Source organism: Pleurodeles waltl, chromosome 3_2 (assembly GCF_031143425.1).
Source record: "Pleurodeles waltl isolate 20211129_DDA chromosome 3_2, aPleWal1.hap1.20221129, whole genome shotgun sequence".
NCBI lineage: Eukaryota > Metazoa > Chordata > Amphibia > Caudata > Salamandridae > Pleurodeles > Pleurodeles waltl.
This window is the reverse complement of record NC_090441.1, coordinates 53,481,381-53,509,068: the sequence shown is the minus strand read 5'-3', so window position 1 is coordinate 53,509,068 and position 27,688 is coordinate 53,481,381. Positions and strand designations below refer to the sequence as shown.

Genomic DNA, 27,688 nt, shown 5'->3' with positions numbered 1-27,688 from the left:
ACTTATTTGAAATTTAACATTCTTTGATCTATAAGACTGAGAAAGTGAGATTAAATCAACAAGGCTACCTTTGCCTCTTCCCGAGAAGGAAACTTGGTCTGCATACAAGCAGCTATTTAGTTCAAGCATTAAATAAAGGGACATCTTAGTCAGTATTGAATTAAATACCCACAAGGAGAGTGTTTCAAAATGAAACCCGGCGGTCTACTGCTGTACATAATCTACAAGTAAAATCCCCTCTCCATATTACAAAATAATCTGATTGAAGTTTACCTAAAAGATGACTAAGAGTTTCAGCTAAAGAGATCGCTATGTTCACATTTTTCAGGGCAAAATTACTGTGATAGGAATTAACAATAACAAGTATGAACTTTGGTTGGAACTGTATACGGATAATTTAAAATTTACGGGGGAATCCAGAAAGGTTTTGATTACCTTTTTGTGAAGGGAGGTGGATATTAATGTTAAAAGGTCACCCCAATGCTGGCCACCTCTCAAAATTTCTGCTGCTGTGTGTATGTCTATGTGAACTGCCTTCCTTGACCACGTTTCTTGCAGACATACAACTTCAAAGGAATTAATTTCATTATACCAGTCAACATTTTTAACCTTATTAAAAAGACCAGCTACATTCCAAACACAAGTTTAAAATCAAACTGAGTACCACAATGATTATGGACAGTCAGTCAGTCACAGTCATCAACAGAAGTCAAGGGGCCATATCTATTTGAGAGACCTGCTCGCATGGTGCTGAAGGCTGACCTCCTCTAGCATGAACTGGAAGCCTTGGTGCACGCCGTAGGTTTGGGTGGATCGGGGGACCCAAAGATGCAGGCTGGTAGAAGTAATCCAGTGGAAGAGCCATAACAGAGCTTGCAGAAGAAATGGGATAAGGCTGTTTTCGGCCTGCGGCGAAGGGCCTATTGAAGTTTATTATGCAGTCACCTTCAAAAGATTTCAGATTGTTGCCTATCCAGATCACCCGCTAGACCATATTAATACATTTTCCATCAGAAGCCTCTTGGGGGAAATTCAGATCCAACCAGTGGAGTATCTTATTTTTTTTAATTGAAATAATTATTCCGGAGTACCATCCTTAAGCAGAGGCACATTGAATAGGACAACAACATAGGACGTAACTTTGGGGAGTAAGTCAAGGGTCATAGTAATTGGGCAGCGGGGCAACGGCCCAACGGCCCACGATGCATAAAAATATTAACATGGGCTCTTGTAAACCTACCTTGCAACATGCTAAATGGCTGTACACAACCACTACTGGTCGCCCCTGAATTCCTTGAGGCCAAAGTTCGGACCCGGGGGTCTGACTATGTATGCAACCTTGTTTATTAGAGTCCAGATGAGTGCCGTATATAGTGCACTCCGTTCCCTAATGCTGTGATACCTCCTACCCCATCCTCTACTTGGCCTACCCATGGTAAATTGGTTTCAGAGAGAGAGTTGGGAGTAAGGATTGATGTGTAGGCTGACAACATTTGATATGTTCCAGTTCTATTTCAGCCAATCGTGACCTAATTAGATCTAGCTTGGTATCCAGAGCAGCAATTATGCTATCTCGGAGAGAGTCTAAAAGATTTTCCATCATGGAGTTTTCTATTCAGGTGCAATCATTAGCCTGAGGTGATTGGGTGGCATTAACCCTTGGGTGTTTAGACTTGGTCTCAATCTCTGTTGTTCCCTTACCCTTTTCTGCCACATCCAGGTCAACTTGCTCCTTCTCTCACCCTGCTACCCCACTGCCCAGCTTTGCGGGCACAAGGACCTCAGGTTCCAGTGGTATGGTGGATTTGCAAGGACTTGGTAGCACTCGGGCCTCAGAAGTGGACGGTGCAGGTGATCGAACCGTCTTACCTCTGTCCACTGAGAGAAAAGTCACTGGGTCAGGTCTCGGGATTGAGTGAGTCAACAAGACAGTTTCATAAGGACCAGTAGATGAAAAAGAAAGTGATAACGAGAGAAAGCTGGCCAAGCGCTGGTTATCAATAATGCTTAAGGCACGTTGTAAAAATGTATGCATGGTGTTGCTTGTGTGGGGCTTGGTAGCAGCGACAGTATCTTGCTCTTTCACATAATACAGAGTTTCAAATAAAGAGAAACCTGCAAGGAATTAACTTAAATTAAGCTTCTTACTGGCAGAGGCACTAGAGCCACTCCCACAGATCTGGTCTCACCCGAATGATGCTTCAATCTCGTCTAAGGAACAAAATCTTCAAATATTATTTAAAAATTCTAACAAATTTACTTAGTGGAATAATGGAATGCAAAGTTACATATTTTTTTTGTAAGTATTTTATTGAGCAGAGATGGCATACGTTATACAATACAAAATAAGGAAAAATACTTTTGAAACTGAAGCACCTTCTTCCCCATCTCCCATCAACGCTGATATACTGATGAGCTCAGACAGTGCACATTTGGTTTAACAAAAAGCAGAATGTGTACCTCATATCAAATTCCCAATGTACAGCATCCATAGAAGCCACAATAGAGGGTAAACTAAAACCCCCAACATTAAATCCCAAACGTCAAATAAAGTGAACATGTACTAAAGTAAACATGTGCTAAAGTGCTAAATGGGAAAGTGTTAGAGTGCACATGTGCTAAAGAGCATACACATAATGCCACTTAAGGAGCACTAACGCAACAGTCACAAAAAGCTAAAAAGATAATACAAGATTCCTGACATAAAATCCCAGAGCCCAGACAAGATGAGCACCAAAAAGATCCTGTAAACTTCCCCTGCTCCTAAAGAACAAGTCTCCTGGTTGATTCTGCAAACTGGAATTATGAAATCCGATCAAAAAGACAATCAGTACCTACCACCGCACTAATAAAGTGAGCCTGTGCTAAAGTGCAAACAAATAAGGAGGCACGGGATAACGCCAATTAACTCAAGAATTTATGTAAATAATCTATTGCTTCCCTTCATATCCTAATAGTACCCAGTACTGATCCGGAATCATAATTAGCTAGAGGGACATCCACCCACATGTTGGATTAAGTCAAAATAGTGCCATGAAGCCAAGAATTTCTTTGAGCCCCCCCATGCTTTTGGCATAAGCCTCTTCAAACCTCCCTGTTCTTGACATTTTTTTCAGCCAGTCTTCGTAAGATGGGACGCTTTCTGTACGGCAGGGTTGTAAAATCAGCGAACGAGCTATGGAGTGCAATTAACAAGAATATTTGTGTTGACTTGCTCACTACACAACCCTGAGCCTGCCTAGTAAAGCCAAAGAGAACCAGTGATGGTTCCCATCTATACCTGCTTCAAGCGCCTGGCTCAGAGCTGAGGAAAGATGGTGCCAGAAGAACAAGTTACTTACCTTTGGTAACGCTTTTTCTGGTGGATACACTAGCTACTTGTGGATTCCTCACCTCATGAATTCTCCCAATGCGCCAGCATTCGACGGAAAATCTTCTTCCCAATGCTCCACGTCGACAAGGATGTCACAATTGCACGGCTTCGCACGCGACTCCGTCTGATGTCACCGTGGCAATAAGAGGTCCTCGCCGGCATGCTGACGTCAGTTTCACCCTTTTTTTTACATCCCTTTGAGGCAAACTGGTGAAAACCAACCTCACGAAAGCTCAAATAAATACACACATATAACCATACTGATGTAACATAAGTACAACAATTATTTATATAGAAATTAATCAAAACATATATACACTTATAATACAAAAGTCTTGGTATGACCAGACAGGCAACATGGAGGCAGGTGGGACTGTGAGGAATCCACAGGTAGCTAGTGTATCCACCAGAAAAAGCGTTACCGAAGGTAAGTAACTTGTTCTTCTGATGGATACAACTACCTGTGGATTCCTCACCTTATGAACAGAGTCCCAAAGCAGTACTGCACTTGGAGGTGGGTGCCTGAGTAGTCACACCAAGAAATCCTGCAACACAGAACGATCAAAATGGCCATCCCTTCTGACTTCCGAATCCAAGCAGTAGTGCTTCGCTAAAGTATGAAGGGAAGCCCCAGTTGCCACTTCACAAATATCTACCACTGGCACACACCTAGCCAAAGCTGAAGTGGCAGCCTTATAGCCCTGGTAGAATGAGCTCTAATACCCTCAGGAGGAATCTTCTTTGCTAACGAATAACAGATCTTAATGCAAAGAATGACCCACCTGGATATAGTTCTTTTATGGACAGCTCTGCCCTTCACCTTTCCCACATATCCAACAAAGAGCTGGTCATCCAACTGAAAGTCCTTTGTTCTCTCAATATAAAAACTGAGAGCCCTTCTGGGGTCCAAGCGACGGAGTCTTTCTTACTCTTTTGAAGGTTGAGGAGGAAGGTAGAAAGATGAAAGGGTAATAGACTGCCCCATATGGAAAGGAGTGACAACTTTAGGAAGGAAAGCCGCCCTGGTTTTCAGCACCACTTTGTCAGCAAAGAATGATGTAAAGGGCGGTTTGACACTAAGAGCCTGAAGCTCACCCACACGCCTAGCAGATGTAATAGCAAAAAAGGAAAACTATCATAAAGACCAATAGTCTTAAAGGACAAGAATGCATGGGTTCAAACGGTGAACACATAAAAAAAGTTACAACCAGATTTAAATCCCACTGAGGCATAAGAAACAGAGTGGGAGAAAATGTATTTGTTAAACCTTTCAAGACCGTAACAACAATAGGTGATTTGAACAAGGAAGGTTGATCCGGAAGGCAAAGAAAGGCTGACAGTGCCGCCAAATAGCCTTTGACAGTCGCAACTGCACAACCCTTCTGTGCTAAAGTTAAAGCAAACAACAGAACATCAGACAGATGGGCTCTCAAGGGATAAATTTGTTTCTCTCCACACCAAGCCACAAACAGCCTTAGTGGAGTGTCACCTGGCCGACAGAATAACATCCACTACCTCTGGTGGGAGAGAGAAAGAACTCCGATTGCCCCATTCAATCTCCAGGCATGTAGGTGCAGGCTCTGGAGGTGGGGGTGTAGAACCTGCCCCTGTGAGAGGAGATCTGCCCTAAGAGGGAGACAGAGCGGAGGGCACAGTGAGAGTTGGAGAAGGTCCGTGTACCCCCCCCTTTCCCGCCAATCCGGACCTATTAAAATGACTTGAGCCCGATCTTGGCGAATCTTCCTTAGAACCCGAGGAATCAAGGGTATGGGGGGGATCGCGTAAAGCAACTGGTCGCACCAAGACATCTGAAACGTGTCCCCCAAGGCTCTTTGCACCGGACAATGGAGGCTGCAGAACGACAGGCAGTGCGCGTTCTCCAGAGTGGCAAAAAGGTCTATCGGCGGAAAACCCCACATCAGAATGATGTGAAGGACCAGATCCGGATGGAGAAGCCACTCGTGATCGGACGAGAAATGCTGACTGAGACTGTCCGCTCGTACGTAGAGAACTCCGGCCAGATGATTTGCTACCAAGCAAATCCGATGGTCCTGGGCCCAGGACCAGAGCCGCAGGGCCTCTCTGCAGAGAAGGTACGACCCTACTCATCCCTGCTTGTTGATGTACCACATCGCGGTAGTATTGTCCTTCAAGACTTGAACTGACTGACCGCGAAGGAACAGGAGGAAGGCCTTGAGAGCCAGACTTATCGCCCGCAATTCTAACAGATTGATATGAAAAATGTGTTCCAATGGAGACCAAAGACCTTTGATGAGCTCCCCATCCTAGAGTGGAAGCATCCGTCATGACCGTAGCCACCAGAGGCGTGAAAACGGCCTTCCTTGGGAAAGGTTGGCGTCCACAGCCCACCATCGTAGATCGGCTGCAGCGTCTCTGGAGATCATTATCGACTCCTCGAGATCCCCTTTGTGTTGAAACCACTGCCTGCGGAGGAACCACTGAAGAGTCCTCATGTGCCAGCGTGCATGAGTGACCAATAAAATGCAAGAAGCAAACAGACTGAGCAGGCGCAGGACCTTAAGGACTGGAACAACCGTTCCATTTTGAAACATTGGAATCAACATCTGAATGTCCTGAATCCGCTGAGGCGAAGGATAGGCCCGATTCAATGTTGTTTCCAGTATGACCCCTATGAACAGGAGACGCTGAGAGGGCTCCAGGTGAGACTAGGGCACGTTTATCTAAAAGCCCAGACTGAACAACAACTGAGTTGTCATTTGCAAGTGATGCAGCACAAGCTCTGGAGACTTGGCTTTTTTCAACCAATCATCCAGGTAAGGGACTATTGATATTCCCTTCCTCCTGAGACTTGCTGCAACCACCGCCATCACCTTCGTGAAGACTCGAGGTGCTGAAGTAAGACCAAATGGAAGGACTGCAAACTGGTAGTGTTGCGACTCCACCAGAAACCGGAGATACTTCCTGTGCGACTTGAGAACAGGGATATGAAAGTAAGCATCCTGCAAGTCGACAGACACCATCCAATCTTCTTTGTTCAACGCCAGAAGCACTGGTGCTAGAGTCAGCATCTTGAATTTCTCCTGCTTGAAGAACCAATTCAAAACCCTCAGATCCAGGATAGATCTCAATCGACCATCCTTCTTGGGGATCAGGAAATATCTTTAACAACAACCCTGACCCCTTTCCTGCTCTGGAACCAACTCCACTGCGCCTTCTGATAACAGGATCTAAATCTCCTGCTGCAACAACAGGAGATGGTCTTCTGAACAAAACGAAGGACAGGGAGGGATGGGAGGGGGAAACTCCTAAAAAGGAAGAGCATATCCTTTCCTCACAATATTTAGAACCCAAGAATCTGATGTGGCTAACTCCCACTCACAGAGAAAAAGACATAACCTTCCCCCCTACATGAGAAGTGTGACTCAAAATGGGTAGGAAACTAGGCTGCTTCCCTTGTTGTTGTCCCCCAGAAGAAAACGATGATGCAGGGTGCTGCTGGGTGGCCCCTCTTGTCCGAACCTTCCCCCACCCTCTAAAGGATCTATATGGGAGACTGGAAGGCTGTTGGACTGCGGACTGGGGTCTCCCACGACAAAAAGCTCCACGCCCAAACTCCCTGAACCTCCAAAAGGACCTGAAAGGGGTAGTAGTGGAAGCCTGCAGACCCAAAGACTTCGCTGTGGCCCTACTGTCCTTGAAGCGCTCGAAGGCAGAGTCAGCTTTGGCTCCAAAAAGCTTTTCTCTGTGGAAAGGCAGGTCCAAAAGAGTGGTCTGGACATCTGTAGAAAAGCCAGAAGACCTCAACCACACATGCCTCCTGGTAGCGACTGAGGTACCCATTGCCCTGGCCACTGAGTCTGTAGAATCCAGACAAGACTGGATAATCTGCTTAGCTGCAGCTTGAGTATCTGACAGGAGCTCACCGAACTGCCCCTGCATATCGTGCGGTAAGTATGGAACTACAGCTTTAGCCGCGTCCATCAGGGCATGTACATATCTCCCTAACACACAGGTAGCATTTGCCGCTTTCAGGGCCATACTGCAGGATGAAAAAGTCTTCTTGGCTGACTGCTCCATTCTCTTGGACTCTCCGTCCAAAGAAATAGCAGGGAAGGAGCCTGGTGCAGAACATGCCGAACATGAGGTCTGGACTACTAAACTCTCTGGAGTCGGATGCTTTGATAAAAATCCTGGATCTCCCAGAGCCACCCTATACCGTCTTGCAACAGATCTGATAACAGCTGGCAATGACACAAGCTTCCTCCAAATCTCCAATATATGCTCCGTAAGACCATCATTAAATGGAAGCAAGGGTTCTGCTGAAGCCGAAGAAGAATGCAGGACCTCAGTCAAAATGTTTGTTTTAACCTCAGCAGCCGGCAACGGAAGGTCCAAGAAATTTGCTGCCTTCTTGACCACAGAATGAAAAGAGGCCACTTCCCCTGAAAACTCCCTTGGAGATGAAAGATCCCACTCCAGGGAAGTGTCCAGCCCACTGACTGAGTCTAGGCCCTGATAATCCCCCAAGGGCTCAGCAATCTCTCCTTCTTCTAGCAGCGGTCTTTGGTACTCTTGTTCTTCTAAAAGCCTCAGTGCTCTTCTCCGCGACCTCAACCTGGCCTCCAATCTCGGCGTTGACATTGAGTTAGCCGACGTCGATGGCACCGGCTTCAGGACTGACAGATGCGGACCAGGAGAAGGAGACACACTACGATCCAATCCGGATCCATCCGGTGCCAGAGCTGATCTCATCAGAGCTGTGGACACCTGAGGTGCCGTCATCGGCGTCGACTATGTATGAGGCGACATCACCGGCACTGCAGGCCTATAAGGCGATGTCATCGGCGTCGTAGGCCTATGAGGCGAAGTTATCGGTGCCGAACCGGCACCCTCAGCCGGATAAAAAGGTATGAACGGCGCCGACCTATAAGGGGCCGGAGAGCCCAATGAGGAAGCCAAAGGACCCATGGGACCAGCAGGTACACCAGCAGGGGCCATATCATTGAACATGTTGAACATGGCATTAAAAAATGCCACCGGATCCGCTCCCGGAGCAGGGAAGGCAGGATACCGCTGATCTTCCTGCAGCACTTGCGCCGGCTGGGCATCAGAATCCTGCACCCCAGGCGAAAAGCGAGGACTCTCTTGGGGTGCAACCACCTCGAAGACCGATGGCGCTGGAGAAGCCTGTGGGCTTTGAGGCTGTGAAGTCACCATAGGACTAACCTTCCACGTCGCACGACGCCGTCTAGATGGAGACCTGGATCGTGAACGACCTCTAGCCGAACAACGCCAAGTCGTCTCGACGCCGCTTCTTACGCTTTTTCAAAGAGGTATGTGAAGATGATCTGTGATTACTTCTGTGCCCTTTCTTCACCTTAGCCAGAAAGAGTTTGGCTTCTCACTCCTTCAGCGCCTTCGGATTCATGCTTTGACAGGACACACACTCCTCCACGTCATGCTCAGAACTTAGGCACCAAAGGTAGTCATTGTGAGGGTCCGTCACCGACATGTGACCTCCGCACTCCCGACAAGGTTTAAACTACTACTTTCTAGGAGGAGACTTTGTAACCAGAGACAAAAAGGACACCTTCGAAACAGTAACTAGAGCTAGGAGACAACCATTAGCGTTGAAGGCACAGAAAAAAGGGAACTGACGTCAGCATGCTGGCGAGGACCTCTCATTGCCACGGTGACGTCAGATGGAGTCATGTGCGGAGCTGTGCAATTGTGACATCCTCATCGACATGGAGAGCTGGGAAGAAGATTTTCCGTTGAATGCTGGTGCATTGGGAGAATTCATAGTGTGAGGAATCCACAGGTAGTTGTATCCATCAGAAATGCGCCTATCTCTGACAAGAGTAAATTATATGGAATCACGCCCCGGCACACTGCTGATCACTCCGAAAGCACTGGTCCTCTACCGAAGGAAACATTCTATGAAGGGCCGCCAATGTATAATGTGCCATCCATCGCAATAGAAACGGCATTCTTTTAAAATGTTCAGCTCTTAAGGCCTGAAAATATGAACCTAAAAAGCATGTGCAGAACAGGATGAATATCTTGGAAAGGATACTGGTAATGAGACCTCAAGAAATGGGCGAACTGGTGAAAACCAAGAAAGAATCGCTTGCAGGAATCCCCACACTGTGCACAAATCTCTTGCCATGTCATGCATTTACCCTGCAACAGGAAATGTTCCAGCTCCTTGAACCTGCAGAGTTACCAATATCTAACCTGAGAGGGAGAGATTAGCAAGCCAGCAAACCTGGCCTCTTGAAGATTCAGAAGTGTGTAGCCCGATACAATAATTCAAATGATAAAATGCTGTAATGGTGTCAGGCGGGCACTCCAGCCCTGTATAAACTTGTATTTCGTTTTTTTGGGTAATTTTGGGATCTTGATAAAAACCGGAAGCCAGGTTCTGGTGTCCTGCATCATTGCAACTAAAAAGAACAGATCAATCATTGCTTCATTAGCAAATGCTCTCACCAGAGTATCTAGAAGAGCTGCCTCATAATAGGTTTGGATGTAGGGAGGGGCCAGCCCATCCTGTGCAATCTCAAGTTGAAGTGCTGAATAGTTTAACCTAGGTGCTTCACGGTTCTAAACAAACTGTTGGAACATTGTGTCAAGATTGCTTAAATAACTTGTTGATTTTAATGGGAATATTCGAAAATAGAAACAACAATAGTGGGAGAACAGACATTTTAATAAGGGCACCCTTCCTATCACTGTCAGGGGGAGAAGTGCCCATCCATCTAGTAGTCCCTTTATTTTATGGAGCATTGGAACTGATTTAATTGAAACAGCTGAGAAAAGTTGTTGGTCACCTATATCCCTAGATATTGAATATGAGCTTGGGAACGAACCTGCAGCTGGAGGGAAGCAGGGAGATAACTAGTGGGGGAGCTAAAGAGAAGCAAATCTGTTTTCTTTTGATTAATTTTGTAGTCCCTTATATTTTGCAACTGCTCCAACTCTTCTAAAGCTCTCTGGACATTCTCCATATCAGGCTTCAAATAGAGAATGACATAATTAGCAAACATTTTTAGTTTTGCCATTCTGGAAATAGGAGGCTCAATAACCCAATTGGCCCTGATCCTAATCGCAAGAGGTTCTTAAGAAAGAAAAAAAGAAAAAGAGAGAAAATGAGCATCTCTGCCAGGTCCCCCTATTGATATCAACTGATAATGCTAGCTGAGGATTTGACAAATATCTTAGGCTCCTTGATATAGTGTCAACAAGCATATTGATAAATTTGGAAGAAAAACCAGATTTCTCAAGGGAAAAGAAGAGTGCATGTCAATTAACTAGATCAAATGCTTTCTTAGCATCCACCATAATAACTGCCGCCCTGGTGTGTTTAGCTGAGAAATAGTCCAATGCTTGCACTAGAAAGCCTGTATTTGAGGCCATTAACCCAGTCTGGTCTTTATGGAATAAACCTTGGGCAAGAGGAGTGATACATATAGCCCAAATCTTCATTAATAACTTATAGTCCACCTTAAGTAAGCTAAGGGGAGATACAAATTGACTTCACTGGGATTCTTTCCTTTCTATAAAAAAATAACTATAGTAGAGCCCTTAAATGGACAGCCTAAATCAACCCTGTCTTTAACCGAGTTGAACAGATCAGTCAGAAATGGTAAAAGATCATTAGCAAAGACTTTATAAAACTTGGCTGGAAAGCCATCATTGCCAGCCGCCTTCCCATTTGGAATAGTGGCGAGAGCTTCCTGCACCTCCTTACAAGATATAATAGAAATTAGCTTTTCAGCCCCAGAACTAGACAATCGCAGGAAGCTAAATGATTGGAAATAGTTAGATAAATGCAACCCTGTAGTCTGATAACTAGTCTCATACAAAGCTTTATAATGCTGCAGAAGCAATTCAGAGACCTTGGCTTCATCCAAAACTATTTCACCTAAAGCCAGAATTGCTAGTTCCCTGACCACTGAGGCGACCTGCCTGACCTTAGTGGACCAGGCCAGATATTTGCTGACTCTTCATAAATATCTGCTGTTATGCCCTTGAGCTCTCACTTTCCTCCAGTGTAAAATAATCCCTCAGCTTTTGCCTAGCTTTTTCAAGATTCTCTTCTGTGGGAAGGGGCAGTGGACCATGATACCCAGTATTAGACAGCAAGGCTAGATCTACAGCCGACTGAAGTAAGGTTATTTGCCTTCCACGGTTCTTGTGTTGCCAAGCCTGGTAGGCGATTATGCAGCCCCTCGCTACTGCTTTAAAAGCCTACCAGACAGAGAAGATCGAGGCCGTGCCCCCATTTATCAAAAAATAATCCTGAATAAATTGGCTCATGTCAGTGAGCCATGCCTGATCGCATAGTAGTGACCGGTTCAGCTGCCACCTAGGCCTCTCGCCTCTTAATGCCTCCACCTCAGTCGTGATGGAGACCACCGAATGATCAGAAAAGGAATTGGCCCAGATGTCAGAATCAAGCCTCTTTGTACAGCGGGAAACCAAGAGAAAGTTGATACGTGAAGCGGTATGATATTAACATGAAAAGCAGGTATATTGGGAGATGCCTGGATGAGCATGCCTCCAGGGATCCACCAAAGCAAAATTATGCTTCATGGTACCTAAAACATTTTTAGTATTAGGTTTAAGTTGTTTTTTCGATTTATTCGAAATGTCCAGAGCTAAATCCTGAATAAAGTTAAACTCCCCTCCCAAAATCAGGGACAGAGCAGCACCCATGGCAATCTTGTAAATCTGTACCAATGGGCTTGAATCATCAGACACTGGGGCATAGTAATTAACCAAGTTTAATGGACCACCATTGACTAGAGCCTTCAACCATAGCCATTTGCCCTGTGGGTCCATGATCACATCAATGACGTGTCTATCCAGCCCCCTTCCTAAAAAAAAAACCACTCCCCTTACAGCAAGACCCACAGAAGCAAAATAAGCTTGCTAGTATTTCGGTGGAATATGGATTTTCAGGCAGTTTGCATTAAGTTGGGTTTCTTGTAGAAATATAACGTCCGGATGGAAGGCCCCCAACCAGCTTAGCACTCCCCCATATTTCCATCTACTTGATATACCATTTATATTAAAAGATAAAAATGTAATTTCACATCCCATTAAAGACAACACCTCGCAGTTTAGCAGCAAGCCTGCACTGCTCCTCACTCATGCACATTATTTCTTTCTTATGGATACGCTTGCATCACTTACCCCCCCCCACCAATTCAAAACCATACTCAAATCTGCACATTTTTAAGAGTGAACTCCACCTCCACTTGATCCCACTCAAAACCCTCAAAACTTAATCAACCAAAAGAAAAAAAAAACATCAAAACACAAACCCCCACCCTAACAGGAGAATTGCCTACAATACCCCTCCTGCAGTGTAACAAGTTGCACTGGGTGCCATGACTTTGACCCTGTGGCACCCGTGACACGGCCCCCACACATGCCATAAAGAAATTAAGTAACTGAACTTCAGATATCCATGTGCTAGCCGGGATGAACAACTGAGCAGATAACCAAGTTGAAACATAATTACCAAGCAATCATTAATTCCTGAAACCCTTGATTAACTGGCCTGCAGAAGCCCGAGCACTAGCTAGCATCCAAGCCATCCAATTGCGCCCTTTTGTTATGACTGGAAAAATTGGAAATCTCATGCAGAAGCTGCTGAGCCTCATCTTCTTGAGAAGCCTGCTGTATATTGACTTTCAAGCTTACGTTTCGCATGTCCTACTGCATTAGAGTCACGCAATTAAAATGGGACAAACAATATCTGACATTTGAATAAGGTGTTGTGGTCAGAGGTGCACGTTCCTTCATCTTCTTTATGAGTATCCCTCTCTGAGACCCTTTCGGGAGGGCATCGAGCTTGCATGGGCCAGGTCACAGGTCAATTGATATAGGACTCGCCGAAGGTAGCCATGTTAGACGCTTAGGAGTTGCGGGGTGGGAGGGGAGTCAGTTGATATACCCAACATTTCTGCTCAACCTTTAATTAATTATTGCAAAGAGGAATATTGCTTGTCAGTGGGGTGCTTCCGGTCTACCGGCACTTCACAAGTGGTTAAAAGAAATGGACTGGTGCATAGTGGGGGGGAAAGGCATGTTTATGGAGATTGAGGCTGTACTAAAAAATGGACCGAAGTATGGGAAAATTGACAGACCTACAGAGGACTGTGAGGTATACAGTAGTTGCACTTGGACCATGTTTGAAAGGTTTCAGGCTGAAAGCCTTTGCACCCAGAGAAAATGTGTAAATGCTGTAATGTGACTCTTAAGAAATCCTGTTGGAATGCATATGTGGCTCTCATGATAATGTCATTTTTTAAAAAAAATGCGGTTTAAAAAAATAACTTACGTTTTGCAAGGGAAAGAATCATGTCAGACCCTAATTCTTTTCAGCTCTTCTGCTTGGTGGTCTCATATGTCTCTGTGCTTTATCTATTATTCCATCTTCAGCTATCATGGGATTTATCCGACATACATATAGGTGTATCGTCCCTAGTATTGCCAGAGCACAAAACATCCATACAATGGATGGTACCAATGATGCAGTAAAATACAGAAGTGAAACTTAACTTAGAAAAGCACTTTAAAAATGCATCAAAATCTTCCCACAGTCTGAATATTAGCATCCTCTTTTGAATACATGGGTATTAGTTAAAGATGCAGCTTACCTGGCAATTCCTGTAGAGAGAATGGCAGTGGAGCTCTTTAATTCTTCATACAGATCAGCCCCATTGGATGGAAAAGCTGAGAACTGTGCCAGTAACACACGTCTTATTGCCACCATGGTCTAGACACAAGCAAATCGTGCTTAGCATGGCACAAACGCAAAGATGTAATAAACCAACAAGTTAAGCACATGGATACAACATTAGCAAACAAATAACACAGCACAGCCATCAAGTGAATAAGTGCTTTAAGGGAGTGGGCTTTACTTCAAACATAAATCTTATACAGAAGTGCGTTTAATGTACTCACACAATTTACACAACTACACTTAACATTAACCAACTGCCTTTATTTTCCATGTATTTTCTTTATACCAGTTATATTACATTTTAATCATAACAGATTGTGACTATAAAACATCAATGTAGAACCAGAAGGTAGTTCAGTATATGTGCTCTCAGCCATATAAAAAGGTTACAATGCACAAACGTTTTCAGATAGATATGGAGCTTTGTAGCCAAAAGAGGAGATTTGATGTTTTGATTATTTTGGCGATTCTGAAATAACTACAGCCCTACATATCTTGGAACCTTTTGAGGGGGTGAGGCGTTTTTTTTATTTTGCTGAGACTGAACATACTGCCATTAAAAGACAACCTAGAAATGGTTTGGTACTTCGAATGTGTGCGATTTGTGTCACGCGGATTTTCAGGATCCTAGGCATATCATATTTGTTTGTCCCTCTTTATTTTCACGGAGAAAAAAAATGGCTGAAACCCCTCTTTTTTACATTTATGATACGCTCAGTAGGTGAGCTCTCAAACTATTGCTTAACCCTCCAAATGAAATATTCTTTTAGGATTTTTAAATGTAAGGCCTTTTTAAATGTATATTGATTGTTTTATAGTACAGACGGTTTTATACAAAGAATGTGCTTTTATTCAAGTAGATTCATGAAGTTTATTTGATTACACATTGATGCACTGTATAGGAAATGTATTGTAGCACAGCTAAGTGAGCCGACATATGGATACACTTTATTTGTAAATAATATGGACTATATATGTTGACACGTAATTTGTATGATAATGTAGATCATTCTATTGAGTATGTATTATTGTTATTTTATATATATTGAATTGTTTATGTGGACCTCTTAGGAGTTCCAAATCATGAATAAATTAACTTAGTAACTTCCGCCAATATGCCTGCTTTGAGAATAATTCTGTCTGTCAAACATTGTTAGTATGGTTAGTACTCAACTATGTTGGCAAGAAACGAAAAACTTGAAGGTGGTGTAGTAAGAGAATACCATAATCAGAATATCATCTGATAAAAAGATAGTGGCCTAATTAATTCTTTACAAAAATATCACCCAAATTGAGTTAATAGGGAAATCTACACTCAACAGGACAATATGTTTGTAAACAATATTTAGGACGGACACATTTTTTCTGTCATGTAATGTTTTATAAGCAAAAATATGACATACACCTATTGAATGTACGGACACACTGTGTTATTACATTTCTCCTCTGTGTTTTCCCATTTTAAAGAACTAAGAGTCAGCAGGAGGTTTTGAGATAATAGTTGATCGTCTGCATTTATATAGCACTAGAATAGGATAACAGGGTCCAGTAACTAGAACTATAAACACTGTTTGAAAATTCCTTTCTAAGTTGTGGCACTCTAAAAATAGTATTTCTTACCTTGTAAGATAGGGAGCATTTCCTGGCTACTTCCTCCAAGTCAGATGACACCAGGTCCACAACTGAACACCAGGAGAAATAAAACACCATATCACCCAAAACATAGGGCCTCTAAAATTAATCTGCAAGAGCAGCACCACACCATCCACATTGTAGCTTTTTGGAAATGTTTAAAATACTACTCTCCCTACTTCCCATCATTTTTGCCTTGCCAGAGTTACAACCTGCTACCCTTGGAGTCACATGAGAAGGTGTGTTTCAGTTAGTTTGTGCTGGAGATTATATCATGGCCCAAGAGGTATGCCCACCTGAGGAATATAATCAATAGAAAATATTTACTTTAGAGATGGTCTCAGTTGCTTTTTAAAATAGTTGAGGATGTATGATGTCTCAAATGGAGAAAGAGATCACTTTTCGATACTGCCATCAACACATGGTTTCCAAAATGACTTTTAAACACTTTTAGACTGATGCAACATGTCCTACCACAGTGGTTTCCAACCTTTTGACTTCTGTGAACCTCCACTTCATCATTATTGCAACCTGTGGACCCCCACTGATTCATTATTGGAATTCCCCCTCCCCCTGCTCCCCCACGAGTCACAACTGGAAGCAGGGACCCCGGCCTAAACGTTGTTGATCTGATTCACAAAACAATACACACAAAGTAAAGAAACATGCATTCCATCAAACACGTACACTAATGATAATTTTTTTTATTTAAATTGCAAACAAATATAAATACAAAATAATATTAATTTTAATAGGAAGGTTGGAGCTTTTCTAAATTCAATTGAAGTCACACACAGGGCCTCATTAAAAGTTTGGTGGACGGAAAACTTGGTCTGCCAAACTCCCGTCAGAGTGGCCGCTTCCTACGTGGTGACCTCCCTACCAGAGCTATTAGGGTATCCCGATAGGTCGGCGGGCGCGGGAAACAGGCTACAGCATTGTCTCTGGCTCGTAATCGAGCCGGAGACAATGCTGTCGCCTGCATGGTGCACCAGCACTCTCACAATGTTCAATGTCTGCAAAGCAGATAATGAACATTGCGAGGGTGCTGGGCAGGGGGTCCCTGCACTGCCCATGCCAAGTGCCATCTGTAATCCGCCAGCCTTTTTAAGGCGGTGTTACCGCCATGAAAAGACTGGCGGAGAACGAGGTCGTAATCCGCAGGGCAGCGGGACTAGGATTTCCACCACCGCCAGACTGTCGAGATCCAAGATCCTGGTGGAGCTGGCAGTCGGACTGCCATTGCAAGGTTGGCAGCCGTAAAGCCGCCACACTCTTAATGAGGCCCATAGTCCATACTGTATTCTGTTTGATGCACCTGCACTGCTCCCACAAATCAATCTGAGGATACTAATTTAATTTTAGGCTTCCAATTTCAAATTCCTTGGCATTTACAGTACTTTTTCAATTTTTCAGCTGTACATTTGGCCACTTTATTTATACACACGTTATTAAGCTGTCAATAGTATTTAATTTTTTATTAAGTCACGGACCCCCTGAAGAGGATTTGTGGCTCCCCAGAGCACAGGCTGGGTACTACCGTCGTACCTTTCTTCTTGTGAAAAAAACTAAACTTATTTCACTACTGGACACCCAACAAAGTCTGTGTATTTTGCAGCCACCCACTGAAACTATCACTGGAAATTCGACATACCGAACACTTAATTCCATCACTTCCTGTTACACGATATGGTGTGTGTCCAGGGTATGTTCTTACCAACATTCTATTGCCATGTTGAATACCCGATGAATGTGTAATGACCAGCTTTGTGAGACGTGGAAAGACTCAGGAAGTGTTTTCATTCAACAGCAAACATTTGGTGCCTAGCCAGAAGGTCGACAGCGCCTGTTTAAACTCTTCTCTAAAGCACATGACAAGAATTAGCACATGTTTGTTTGATTTAATATTTAATTACTTCACATGTTGCTTGTATTAAATGTTAAATAAAAAAAAAGTAAATTGTAAAGATCACTGAGAAATAGTAACCAAAGAATAATATAGGAATTTAGAAACATAATCTGATCCATACCTGTCCGAATACTGTTGGTTTTCAAAATGTTAATTATTTCAGCGGTGAGGCCTGGACAGAGGCCCTCTCGTAGAATCACCATGACGGCAGGCAATAGTACCTGAGAAAGCAAGACATACCAGTGGCAGAAACAAGTTAACAGCGGAGTCATTCTAACGATGTACCCCAGCGAGTGCAAAGAGAGAAGCCAGAAGAAAAGGAATTACTGTGTATGGTGGGCGGGTGCCACATCAAACGCAGGGTTACTAGGAATAAGCAAAATACATAATCTAGCTGGGGCACACAAAATGGTCTATTATGTAAGATGTACATAAAATGCTGCACTACCACAATATGGTGGAAAACATACTGTGTTACAAAATAGTGTAGGAAAAATACAGCCTACCATAGTATTGCCAGCTAAGCATCAATAGAAAATGTATTGTACTACACTAACTACACACACATATATATATTTATATATATACACACTTCATGAAGATATATATATCGTGAACACTCGATGTGGAGTTAAGAATTGTATTTTATATATGTTTATGTAAATGTATATACTTAACGTTTTTGATATTTTAATACTGAATATTTTTGCTGCAATTCTTTTTGTAGGACGACTTCTACGTCCATGATAGTGTGATGTACAACCCATTAAAATAGTTAGTTATCAGGCTTGCTTCTCTTGTTGCAGAAGTTTTTTTATTTTTTTTATTCCTGTAGTGAGGAGGAGGCCGTAGTGTGTTCAAATGGAATAGACGTAGAAAGCAGTTGGGTTGAAAGACCAATAGGGCACAAGGTGATGTAGATAAAAAGTTCTGTTTGGCAGACGTAAATTGTATGGTGAGTAATAATGATACGACGTGTAGGGGCCAAACTGTGTATAGAATTGTAGGAAAGCACCAGGCCTTTTTATAATGTGCTGTTCTGGGCACTCTTTCAGCCAAGTGGATGTAGTCACTTGCCTGGGTCGAGTGGATGGAGTATGGATTCCAAAGGTTATAAACTTGCATAGCTGCCAAGTTTTCAGTTTGCTTATGTGCGACATATTAATCTGTGTAGTGTGTTTATGTGTGACATTTCAAGCCTTGTGTGTGACACTCCGAGTGACACTTTATTGTGAGTGAAATAAGACAGTTGCATCTATGTCAAAAGATCAATTTCAGAAATGACGCCCCGTTCTCAGTTGTGAGCGTCAATGCATCAATTGACCTAGGGGCGATTTACAGGAGACTAAGATACGTCTTTTTATTTTAAAGTAAACAGTTGTGGTTCTTAGGCCACATCTCGTCCTGCCTCCTCATTCTTCTCCCTGTACATTTCTCCAACTAGGCCACTATTTCACCAGTTTAGACCGACCAAGTTTTTGGCATGTATATAGAAGCTTTGTTATTTTGTGGTTGGATATCCACATCTGTTTGATACCATGGTTTGAGCAGGAGGTGCTTTTGTACATTAAGTAGGTGGGTGTGTGGTTTTGTGTTTAGATCTTCAAATCTCTGTGGTTCGCTTGGCTGGGATGAGTTTCTGTGACAGTAGGATATTTCTCGTAATTTAATGAGAATCCTATACTTTCCGTTGTAAACCAGTGCCACTTTGTGGCCGTTGATAAACAGTACTCGGAGCTTAGCTTTTATGCATCTAGCTAAGTGAGAAACTGGAACTACATGCGTTACCGCACTTCAGGGCACTGTTCCTTTGCGTGGCATTGCAGTAATGTGGGAAAATTACCAAAAATGCATTTTTCTAACTTGACATGCATAGCACTCGGAACTGCTTAACTTGACCAATCGAGTATATGGGTAATTAGAGAGTCCTATCAGGAGGCTGTTGAGAGGATATCTGGTAGTGCTGAACGGGACAGTGATTGGAATATTCAAATACTGAGTATCTGTAGGCATCAAGTTTTCATAGAAAGGCTGAATAGATTATTTGCAGATGGAGAAAACAACAAATGATCTGCAGGAAATGAGATTGAATCAGATCGAGAACATAGGGCCAGATGTAAAAAGCTCTTTAGATGTCATAACCGGTCTGATTCACAGAAATGAGCCCATTTGCAACCTCTACAAAGCACTTTTGTATGTGCCAAGGCCAAATTGTAATTCAGTAACCTGTTACTGAATCGCAATTTGGCTTTGCGATTCGGTAATAGGAAGGGGTGTGTTCAGGTGTCCCTTCCTAATATAGAATCACAGTGGTAAGTGTGAATGTTTTGCATCCGAAATGCGGTCTCAAAACATTCACATTTTACCATCTACTTCAAGTAGGTGGTAACCCATATGCAAAGGGGAAAGGGTCCACAAGAGCCCTCTCCCCCTTTGAGAATGTTTGCAGAAACAATTTTCAAGAGCAGGCAGTTGTCCGACTGGCATCTCTTAAACAAGCATTGGCAAGGCAAATAGGTGTTGCCTAAGCAAAATCTATTGGCTTTGTCTTTGTCCATGTCATAGCGTTTTAATTACTTTTTTTTTTTTTACTTTAAGTCATACTGTACAGCAGCTCAACTGCAAAATGTAAAAAAAAAAAAAAAACATTGACAAAGTTAATAGAATTTGCACAGGTGCAACCTATTGGCTTTGCCAATGCTTTTTAACATTTCTATTGTGTTTTTTACTGAAATTTCAGTATAGCCTAATTCGCTAGTGACCTTTTACTAGTAAATATTTATTCTCTCTACTGTTTGAGTATGCCATCATTTGGACTTTGCTAGGCTGCATAATGAGGCACAGTGGTGGTCAACACCACACTGGATGAAGCTAAGCGAGGGAGCCTGTGTGGGATCACACATGCTTCACTTAAGACTTACCTCTCTGGAATGTTACGTTGGTTCTAATTTTTCTGGGGATTTCTGGCAGTTCTGCTCCCTTCAAAGTCACGTTATGCATGTTCGATCCCTTTCTAGGCAATGTCTTCTGGCGTGGCACAGGGAACAGACACATTGATGTCTATTCATGGTGTTCCTTCAGCAACCTGTAGCTTCATAGGATCCCTGTGCAATTATTCTCCCACCTAGTCATTGATGTCTCGGAGCACCCAGCCAGACTCCTCCAGTCAGTTTGTTCAGGTGGCCGGCTAACGTTCTTCAGATGGCAGGGTAAAGTCTGTTGGTACCTGACAGTTATTCTTTTACTGGTCCACAGGCTAATACTTATCCTCCTCTTTGCAATATGATTTGGAAATCGAAACTACTCTTCCTTTTTGGCCTTTAACTTTAGAGAAGACTATCCAATCAATCACTTTTTTTTCAGAGTCCCATTCCTGTCCAAAGGACCAGTGCATGGTGATAGAATAAACAGGAGCTCAAAGGCCAGGGATACTGAAGTTGCTATGGTAAGCAACCTTTGCTTACTGCAGGCACAGAGTCAAAAACATAAAGCATAAACAGACCGTTAAGATGCAAAGAGTTAGCCAACATCTAACATAGAGGATGCACAGAGATGGGCAGCAGGATCTGCACTGCAGAAAAAATAAAATGGGACATCAATGGGCAATGAGCCACTGACTTATGTTCAGTATATCTTCAGAATTCAAACAGTCTGAGAAGATTTGAATGATCAGGGCCAGTGCCCAATAATCTTGCTAAAAGCAGGACTATATAGCTGGACTCAAGAGTACAAGCCGTTACCTAAAAGAGCTGGAGAAATGCGCTCCTATTACTGAAGCTTTTGGCCCTCTAGCAGGGTATCTGATAGGCTGCTGAGACCTGCAGAAGACAGTACCAGAGACGCAGTGCTAAAAGTAGTCTAACAAACAAAAGACGGGGCAGAACTGTAGACCTATGTCTTTTGACAACACACAGCTAAAGCTGTCTGTAGGAAAGACCTAAAAATTACAAAGCTGTACAGACACTTTCCTGCAATCTCACTATCTGGATAAAGGTTAACAATAGACAGGTAATGTGCAGAAATAGGAGGAGGGAGTATTTCTTGAAAGGCCTTGTCTGTGCTGCACGGCAAACAACCTCCATCATTTTATTCCAGTCCCTTGAATTTCCTTCAGATTTCTTTCTGGCACACATATAGGGCCAGATGTAGGAAGATAACATTTTGCGAGGTGCAAATTTCGAGTACCAGCTACTCGCAATTTGCACCTCGCAAAATGTTATGCAGAAAGGTGTCTCAGACACCTTCTGCGACTCGCTATGGGGTCGCAAAGACCCACCTCATAAATATTTATGAGGTGGGTCGCAGTTTGCGACCCCATAGCGAGTCTAGGCACTCACGGGGATGGTGGCCTGCTGGAGACAGCAGACCACCATGTCCGTGACTGCTTTTGAAGAAAGCAGTTCTTTTTTTCTTTTTGCAGCCCGTTTTCCTTAAAGGAAAACGAGCTGCAAATAGAAAAAAATACCGAACCTTTTTTGTTTCGGGTTTTTTCAGAGCAGGCAGTGGTCCAAAGGACCACTGCCTGCTCTGAAAAAATATTTTTGTTTGCATTCACAAAGGGGAAGGGGTCCCATGGGGACCCCTTCCCGTTTGCGAATGAGTTACCATCCACTTCAAGTGGATGGTAACTGCGAGTTGATTTGCGACCGCTTTTGCGGTCACAAATCAATTCTACATAGCGATGTGGTCGCAAATAGGAAGGGCACACCCCTTCCTATTTGCGAGTCGGAAACACATTTTGCAAGTCGGTACCGACTCGCAAAATGTGTTTCTGCTTCGCGTGAGGCCTTTTGCGCCTCGCAAACGGCGTTTTTCGACGTTTGCGAGGCGCAAAAGCCTACCTACATCTGGCCCATATTTCCATTTAGTGGTTTTCCAGCTCCAAAGTCAGCAGCTCTCACCTAACTGCATTATACTTCTCAGTTGGCCGGTACCATCTGAATAAGGAATTTCGACCAACTTCTTATGGGTAACAAATGTTTATTTGTACAATGCCCTTAAGTGACAACTTTCAAGGTAAACAATACTCAATGAGACTGAAAATGGTAAGGCAGGCATTTTCTGCATTAATTGCGGTAGGGATTCAAACTCAAATTGTCCCTCTTTCATCCCTTTCCCATCCCTTTGCTAGCAGCAGTTAAGTCACAAGAACCATGTCAGGGAGAGCCCTAAACTCATGAGAAAACATTCAAGAGAGATCAGCAGTTCCACAAACCTCACATTTTTTAAATATTTAACTGGACTTTGCAAACAGTATTCTTTTCTTTTTCCATAGCTCGGGACCTAAACAAAATAAGGGGAGGAACCTGTTTGTCTAATCCATTTTATGAGCCAGTGGCATATAATCAGATGGGTGGCTTGTGCTAAGAATAGAAAGGGGATTTTGTTCTACTTTGGGCTCATGACTCGCTTGTGTAGCTGTCATCGTTCATATTTATTTGTTTTTCTGTTCCTGCCACGAGACCCCGCATCTCATAACAACAAGTACACTTAGCAGCAATGTACGCTGGAGCTCCCTGACAATTACAGTAACATGTATGCTGGAGCTCCCTTGCAATTACAGTAACACTGCAGGCCTCGAAAAATCATAAAAATGTTACTAGATCTGCAGGTCGAGTAACTTGAATAATTGACTCGACCATAACTGTATTGTACTCGACCCATAAACGGGTCTCAAATTGTGTATCTCAGGCAATTATTTTAGTTTACAGTCGCCTTTTTCTTTATTGTCACACATGAGTTTACCTTTAAAAATGTGAGGTCAGCATTTCTGATATACAAAATAACTTATTTGTTTGAATAAATAGACTAAACGTTTACTCCCTGTATAAAAATAATCCAGCCCACGTGTAGTGGACTTATGATCCATTACTTGTCTCTTAGTTTACTAATAGCCTTGCTACAAGGGCAGTTTTTTAGGTTTATGTTTAAGCCCTCACTTTAAATAAATATATTACTAAAGCATGATGTGGTTACACACTGTCATTTACAGACAGAAAATTTCCAGGTAATGTCCAAAAACCTTACCACTAACTTGCAGCTTTACTTATAAAAACTATATAATGTAGTATAAATATGTGAAAATTGGGTTTTAGAAAACATATTGATTCTTTCCACATCACCAAGTGCAGTGTTCTGATTTGTTTTCATCCTATTCAAATATTTTTTTCAATCACAAAGAGGTACAAACAATATGATTTCACAAATACCAGTTGGTACCTAGAAAGAAAAGGCAAACAGACAATTACAATTTATCATCAGATAGTTATCCATTCGAATGAGTCAGCATGCAGGATCATTCTTCGTCCTCAGGACATCAGTCGATTCCCCATCAGCCAGGGCAGGTAGGTAAGTCTCAATAGAGCATAGCGAGAAAACTCATCCCTCATAAGGAGGAGATGTGCATAGCAGGCAGGGGGTGGGATGAGGATGATTTAAAGTATCAGACAGCTAAAGACAAAGTATCTCAGAATGGCAAAGGGTGATGAAGAATGGTGAAGAATGGCTCCAAGAGTGGCAAAGTAATGGCTGTTTTCTCCTTGGGTCACACCATTATATCAAAGTTGTCGAACAAGTCTCTAATTTCCCATTGGGCAATATTTCTGTCCAATAATCCGTCACACACCTTACTAGAATTTTCACCTAAGACAGTTCTCGTGCAGTTTATTGGCTCCTGTGATTGACGTTTTCAACTGGCGGAATGTCAGGTAAGAAAAGTTACACTTGTCGCTCCAGTCAGTAGTTCCATTGTCTTTCCCTAGTCCAGGCGACCTTGCACCTGTTGCGAATTACACTGCTGCATTCGGCAAGAATGTCTCCTTGAGCAAGTCGGGTCCCATGAGAAAGAATTTACTAGAGCTACACACATATCTCTAGCTTCTGGAAAAGTACAGCTTCGTGTCCTTCAGGAAAGCAGCACATTGCACCTTTTACAATTAACATGAGACCAGCCAGCTAGGCCCAGACCCTTGCTAACTAAGGCCTAGTGAGTAATTTAGCATAACCCTAATACATAACTCTTAATGCTTATACAAAATCATACATTAGTAAACTGTTAATTCATTATTAGTCAGTTTAATTAATCATCGTATAAGTTGGGGGCCACTCCCCGTGGGCACATTTCAAACGCGCACATTAGTACTACATTAACACGTTTTCTATGCGGCTTTAATAGACATTATATTGCTAGCTTTTCATGTTAATATTGATTATAAAAGTCACACTCCAACAATACTTTTTTAGGACTGTTGTTAGCCAAGGTCTTTTGATTTTACTAAAATAATATGTATGATACATAAAGGGGTTTTCAAACATTTCTCATCACCCATTGATCTGTTGTAGTACCATTCACATTTTGCTTCTGCCCTCTACCGCATACAGCATGGGGCAACGGATCAACCTACTTAAGCCACTGGTTAACTTCACTTTGAGTGACTGCATTTTGCTGTTTCACAAGCGGGCATCCACACACAACTTTACTTTAACATTTTACATTTAACAATTTAACTCTACTTTAACATTTCTTTAGTGTTGCCTGACGTAATAGCAGAATGACTTTGTAGTGAGAAAACGGCAGATTCCAGCATTATCAGTTCCTGTCTCCTGCCAATGCTGTTGTAAATTCCTTTTGGAGTGGCTTTTGTTTATCTGACTGCAGTTCCTGGACTCGTTTTCACCAATGGTACTTTAGTAAACTATGTCCAGGAAAAAAACAAAACTTTATCCTGTTTAATTTGCAACACATTTGTATTATTTTTATTGACACATAGGTAGAGTGTAATTTGGGTTTTAGTATTCAATATTTTACACTGTGGGCCCTCTTTTCTTCCTTCTTTCCATCATCTTTCTTTCCCACCTTTCATTATTTTACTTCTTTCTTTTTTCTTTCTAGCCTTCTTTCCTTTGTTCGTCTTCTTTCAATTTCTTTTTTGTTTCCTTCTTACTTTTTTGCCTTCTTTCCTTAATTCTTTCCTTTACTTTTTTCTTTCCTTCTTTCTTTGTTGCCTTCTTTCCTTCTTGCATTCTTTCTATCCGGTCTTGCCATTTTTCATCTTTTCTGTCTTTTTAGCCCTCATTTCCTCTTTCATTCCTGCTTTTTCATTCTTTCTAGTCTTCTTTCTCTTCCCGTTCTTTTTGTCTTCTTTCCGTTATTTTACTTTTGCCTTTTTTCTTGCCTTCGTTCTTTTCTTCCAGGTTTTCATCTCTTTTTGTTTTTATTACCTTAATTCTTTCTGTTGCTTTTTTCTTTCCTTCATTCCTTAATTCTGCCTTCTTACCTTTCTTTACTTCTTTCTTGCTTTCTTTTCATTCCTTACTTTGTTCTTTTTTGGTCTTCTTTCTTCCATTTTTTCTTTTCCTTCTTTTTTGTCTTTTCATTTTTCCTTTTTTCTTCCCTTCCTTGTCTTTTATTATTACCTTCTTTCTTGCCTTTTCTTTTTTCTTTCATTCTTTTCTTCTTTCTTTTTCACCATTTCTTTTTGAGTTTTCACCTGCATGTGCGCATGCGCGCATACTTGCGGAATCTTTTGGTATTTATAAATAAAAAATAAAAAAAGGGGCTTGGAACCAGCCATTCACTTACCTGACTTTACCATTGGCTTACTCCAACGTCGTTCTGATTTATGTGCTTTGGATTGGCCAGCACATTGTCTTCATGTCACTTCTTGACGTCGTCTTCTTCGCTGATCTTGCCGTCAGATTCCCTGTGGACCTAGTAGTACTTCTGTCACTCCATATTGGACACTGGCCAGTGTCTTTCCTGCTGGCTGCGACGCTGGAGGTACTTCTATTTTCTTCCTGCATGCCATCTTCTTTCACCACTGATGTCTTCTTCTCTTCGTTACCGTCTTCTTTCTTTGTTGCTGTCTTCTTCTCTGTCTTCTTTCTTCGCTGCCATCCGTCTACTTTTTTCTTTCTGCATACCGTCTTCTGTCTTCTTTACCGCATGCCTTCTTCTTTCTTCACTGACGTCTGTCTTCTTTTTTTCTTTCTGCATGCCGTCTTCTGTCTTCTTTACTGCATGCTGTCTTCTTGCTTCATTCCTGCATGCCATCTTTTGTCTTCTTTACCGCATGCCTTCTTCTGGCTTCACACCCATCTTCGCTCTTCTGTCTTAGCTCCCATCTTCTGTTTTCTGTCCAGCATGCTGTTTCTGTCTTCTTTCTTTTAAGCCACAGCCAGTAGTGTCATTGTTGTCTTCTTTTCTATCTAACTGGCTTAAAAACATTTGAAAAATGCTTTCATAATGTTTGTTTTACAAAATATAAAATAAACATTATCATAAAAAAATTCTAATATTTTTAAGCCAGTTAGATAGAAAAAAAGAAAGGCGAAATCTATTGGCTTTGCCAATGCTTGTCTTTTTTGCCATATTTTTTCTACTTTCTTCTTTTCTTTTGGTTCTTTCCATTCCTTTACCTGCTTTTCTTCTTTCTTCCCTCCTTTTTTTACATTCCTTCCTTTTTAAGTCTGCCTTCCTTCCTTTCTTTATTTTCTTTCTTCCTTTCTTGTTTGCCTTCTTACTTTTTTACTTTCTTGCTTTTTTTCTCAAAGGCAAGAGGCTGTCAGCCAATGCCGGACTGATTGGCTTTTTTTGGTTTGTATTAGACAAGATCTTTTGATTGTACTAAAAGTATGTTACACTTGGAGGTTTCAGCCAGACTTCATCGATTAGTCTGTTATTGTTTCATTCACTTTCTGCTTCCCCACTCCAGCATGCATCAAGGGGCAATGTGTCAGCCCACTTCAGCCACTGACTGATTCACTATGAGTTACTGCATGCTGTCATTTCACAAGTACCACATCCATGCACAAGTTCCCTTCAGTGCCAGGGAGTACCATCTTAATATGTACTTTTTCAAGACCATAAAAAACATATTTGCCTTTAGCCATTTAAAAAAAAAAAATCAGATGAGGACAATCCCAAACGACTAAAGGAGCAGACAGAGTGAAAGGAGGTAGTACAAGAGCGCACTAAACATGTGTTTCCCAGAACGTATATGGAGGAGAGAGGGGTCATCAAGAAAGTCAAAAG

General features: G+C 42.3%; 1 protein-coding gene across 3 annotated transcripts in view; it reads right to left on the bottom strand.

Annotated features, from left to right (window-relative positions):
* Nucleotides 1-27,688, bottom strand: part of RAD51D (RAD51 paralog D) — a 161,785-nt gene that overhangs the window by 120,672 nt on the left and 13,425 nt on the right. For all 3 annotated transcript variants that reach the window (XM_069226756.1, XM_069226758.1, XM_069226757.1), the window contains exons 2-4: nucleotides 17,777-17,876; nucleotides 15,735-15,796; nucleotides 14,029-14,147 (exon numbers count right to left, since the gene is read on the bottom strand). In XM_069226756.1, coding sequence (XP_069082857.1) covers nucleotides 14,029-14,147; nucleotides 15,735-15,796; nucleotides 17,777-17,876 — 281 coding nt within the window. The remainder of the gene's footprint in view (nucleotides 1-14,028; nucleotides 14,148-15,734; nucleotides 15,797-17,776; nucleotides 17,877-27,688) is intronic.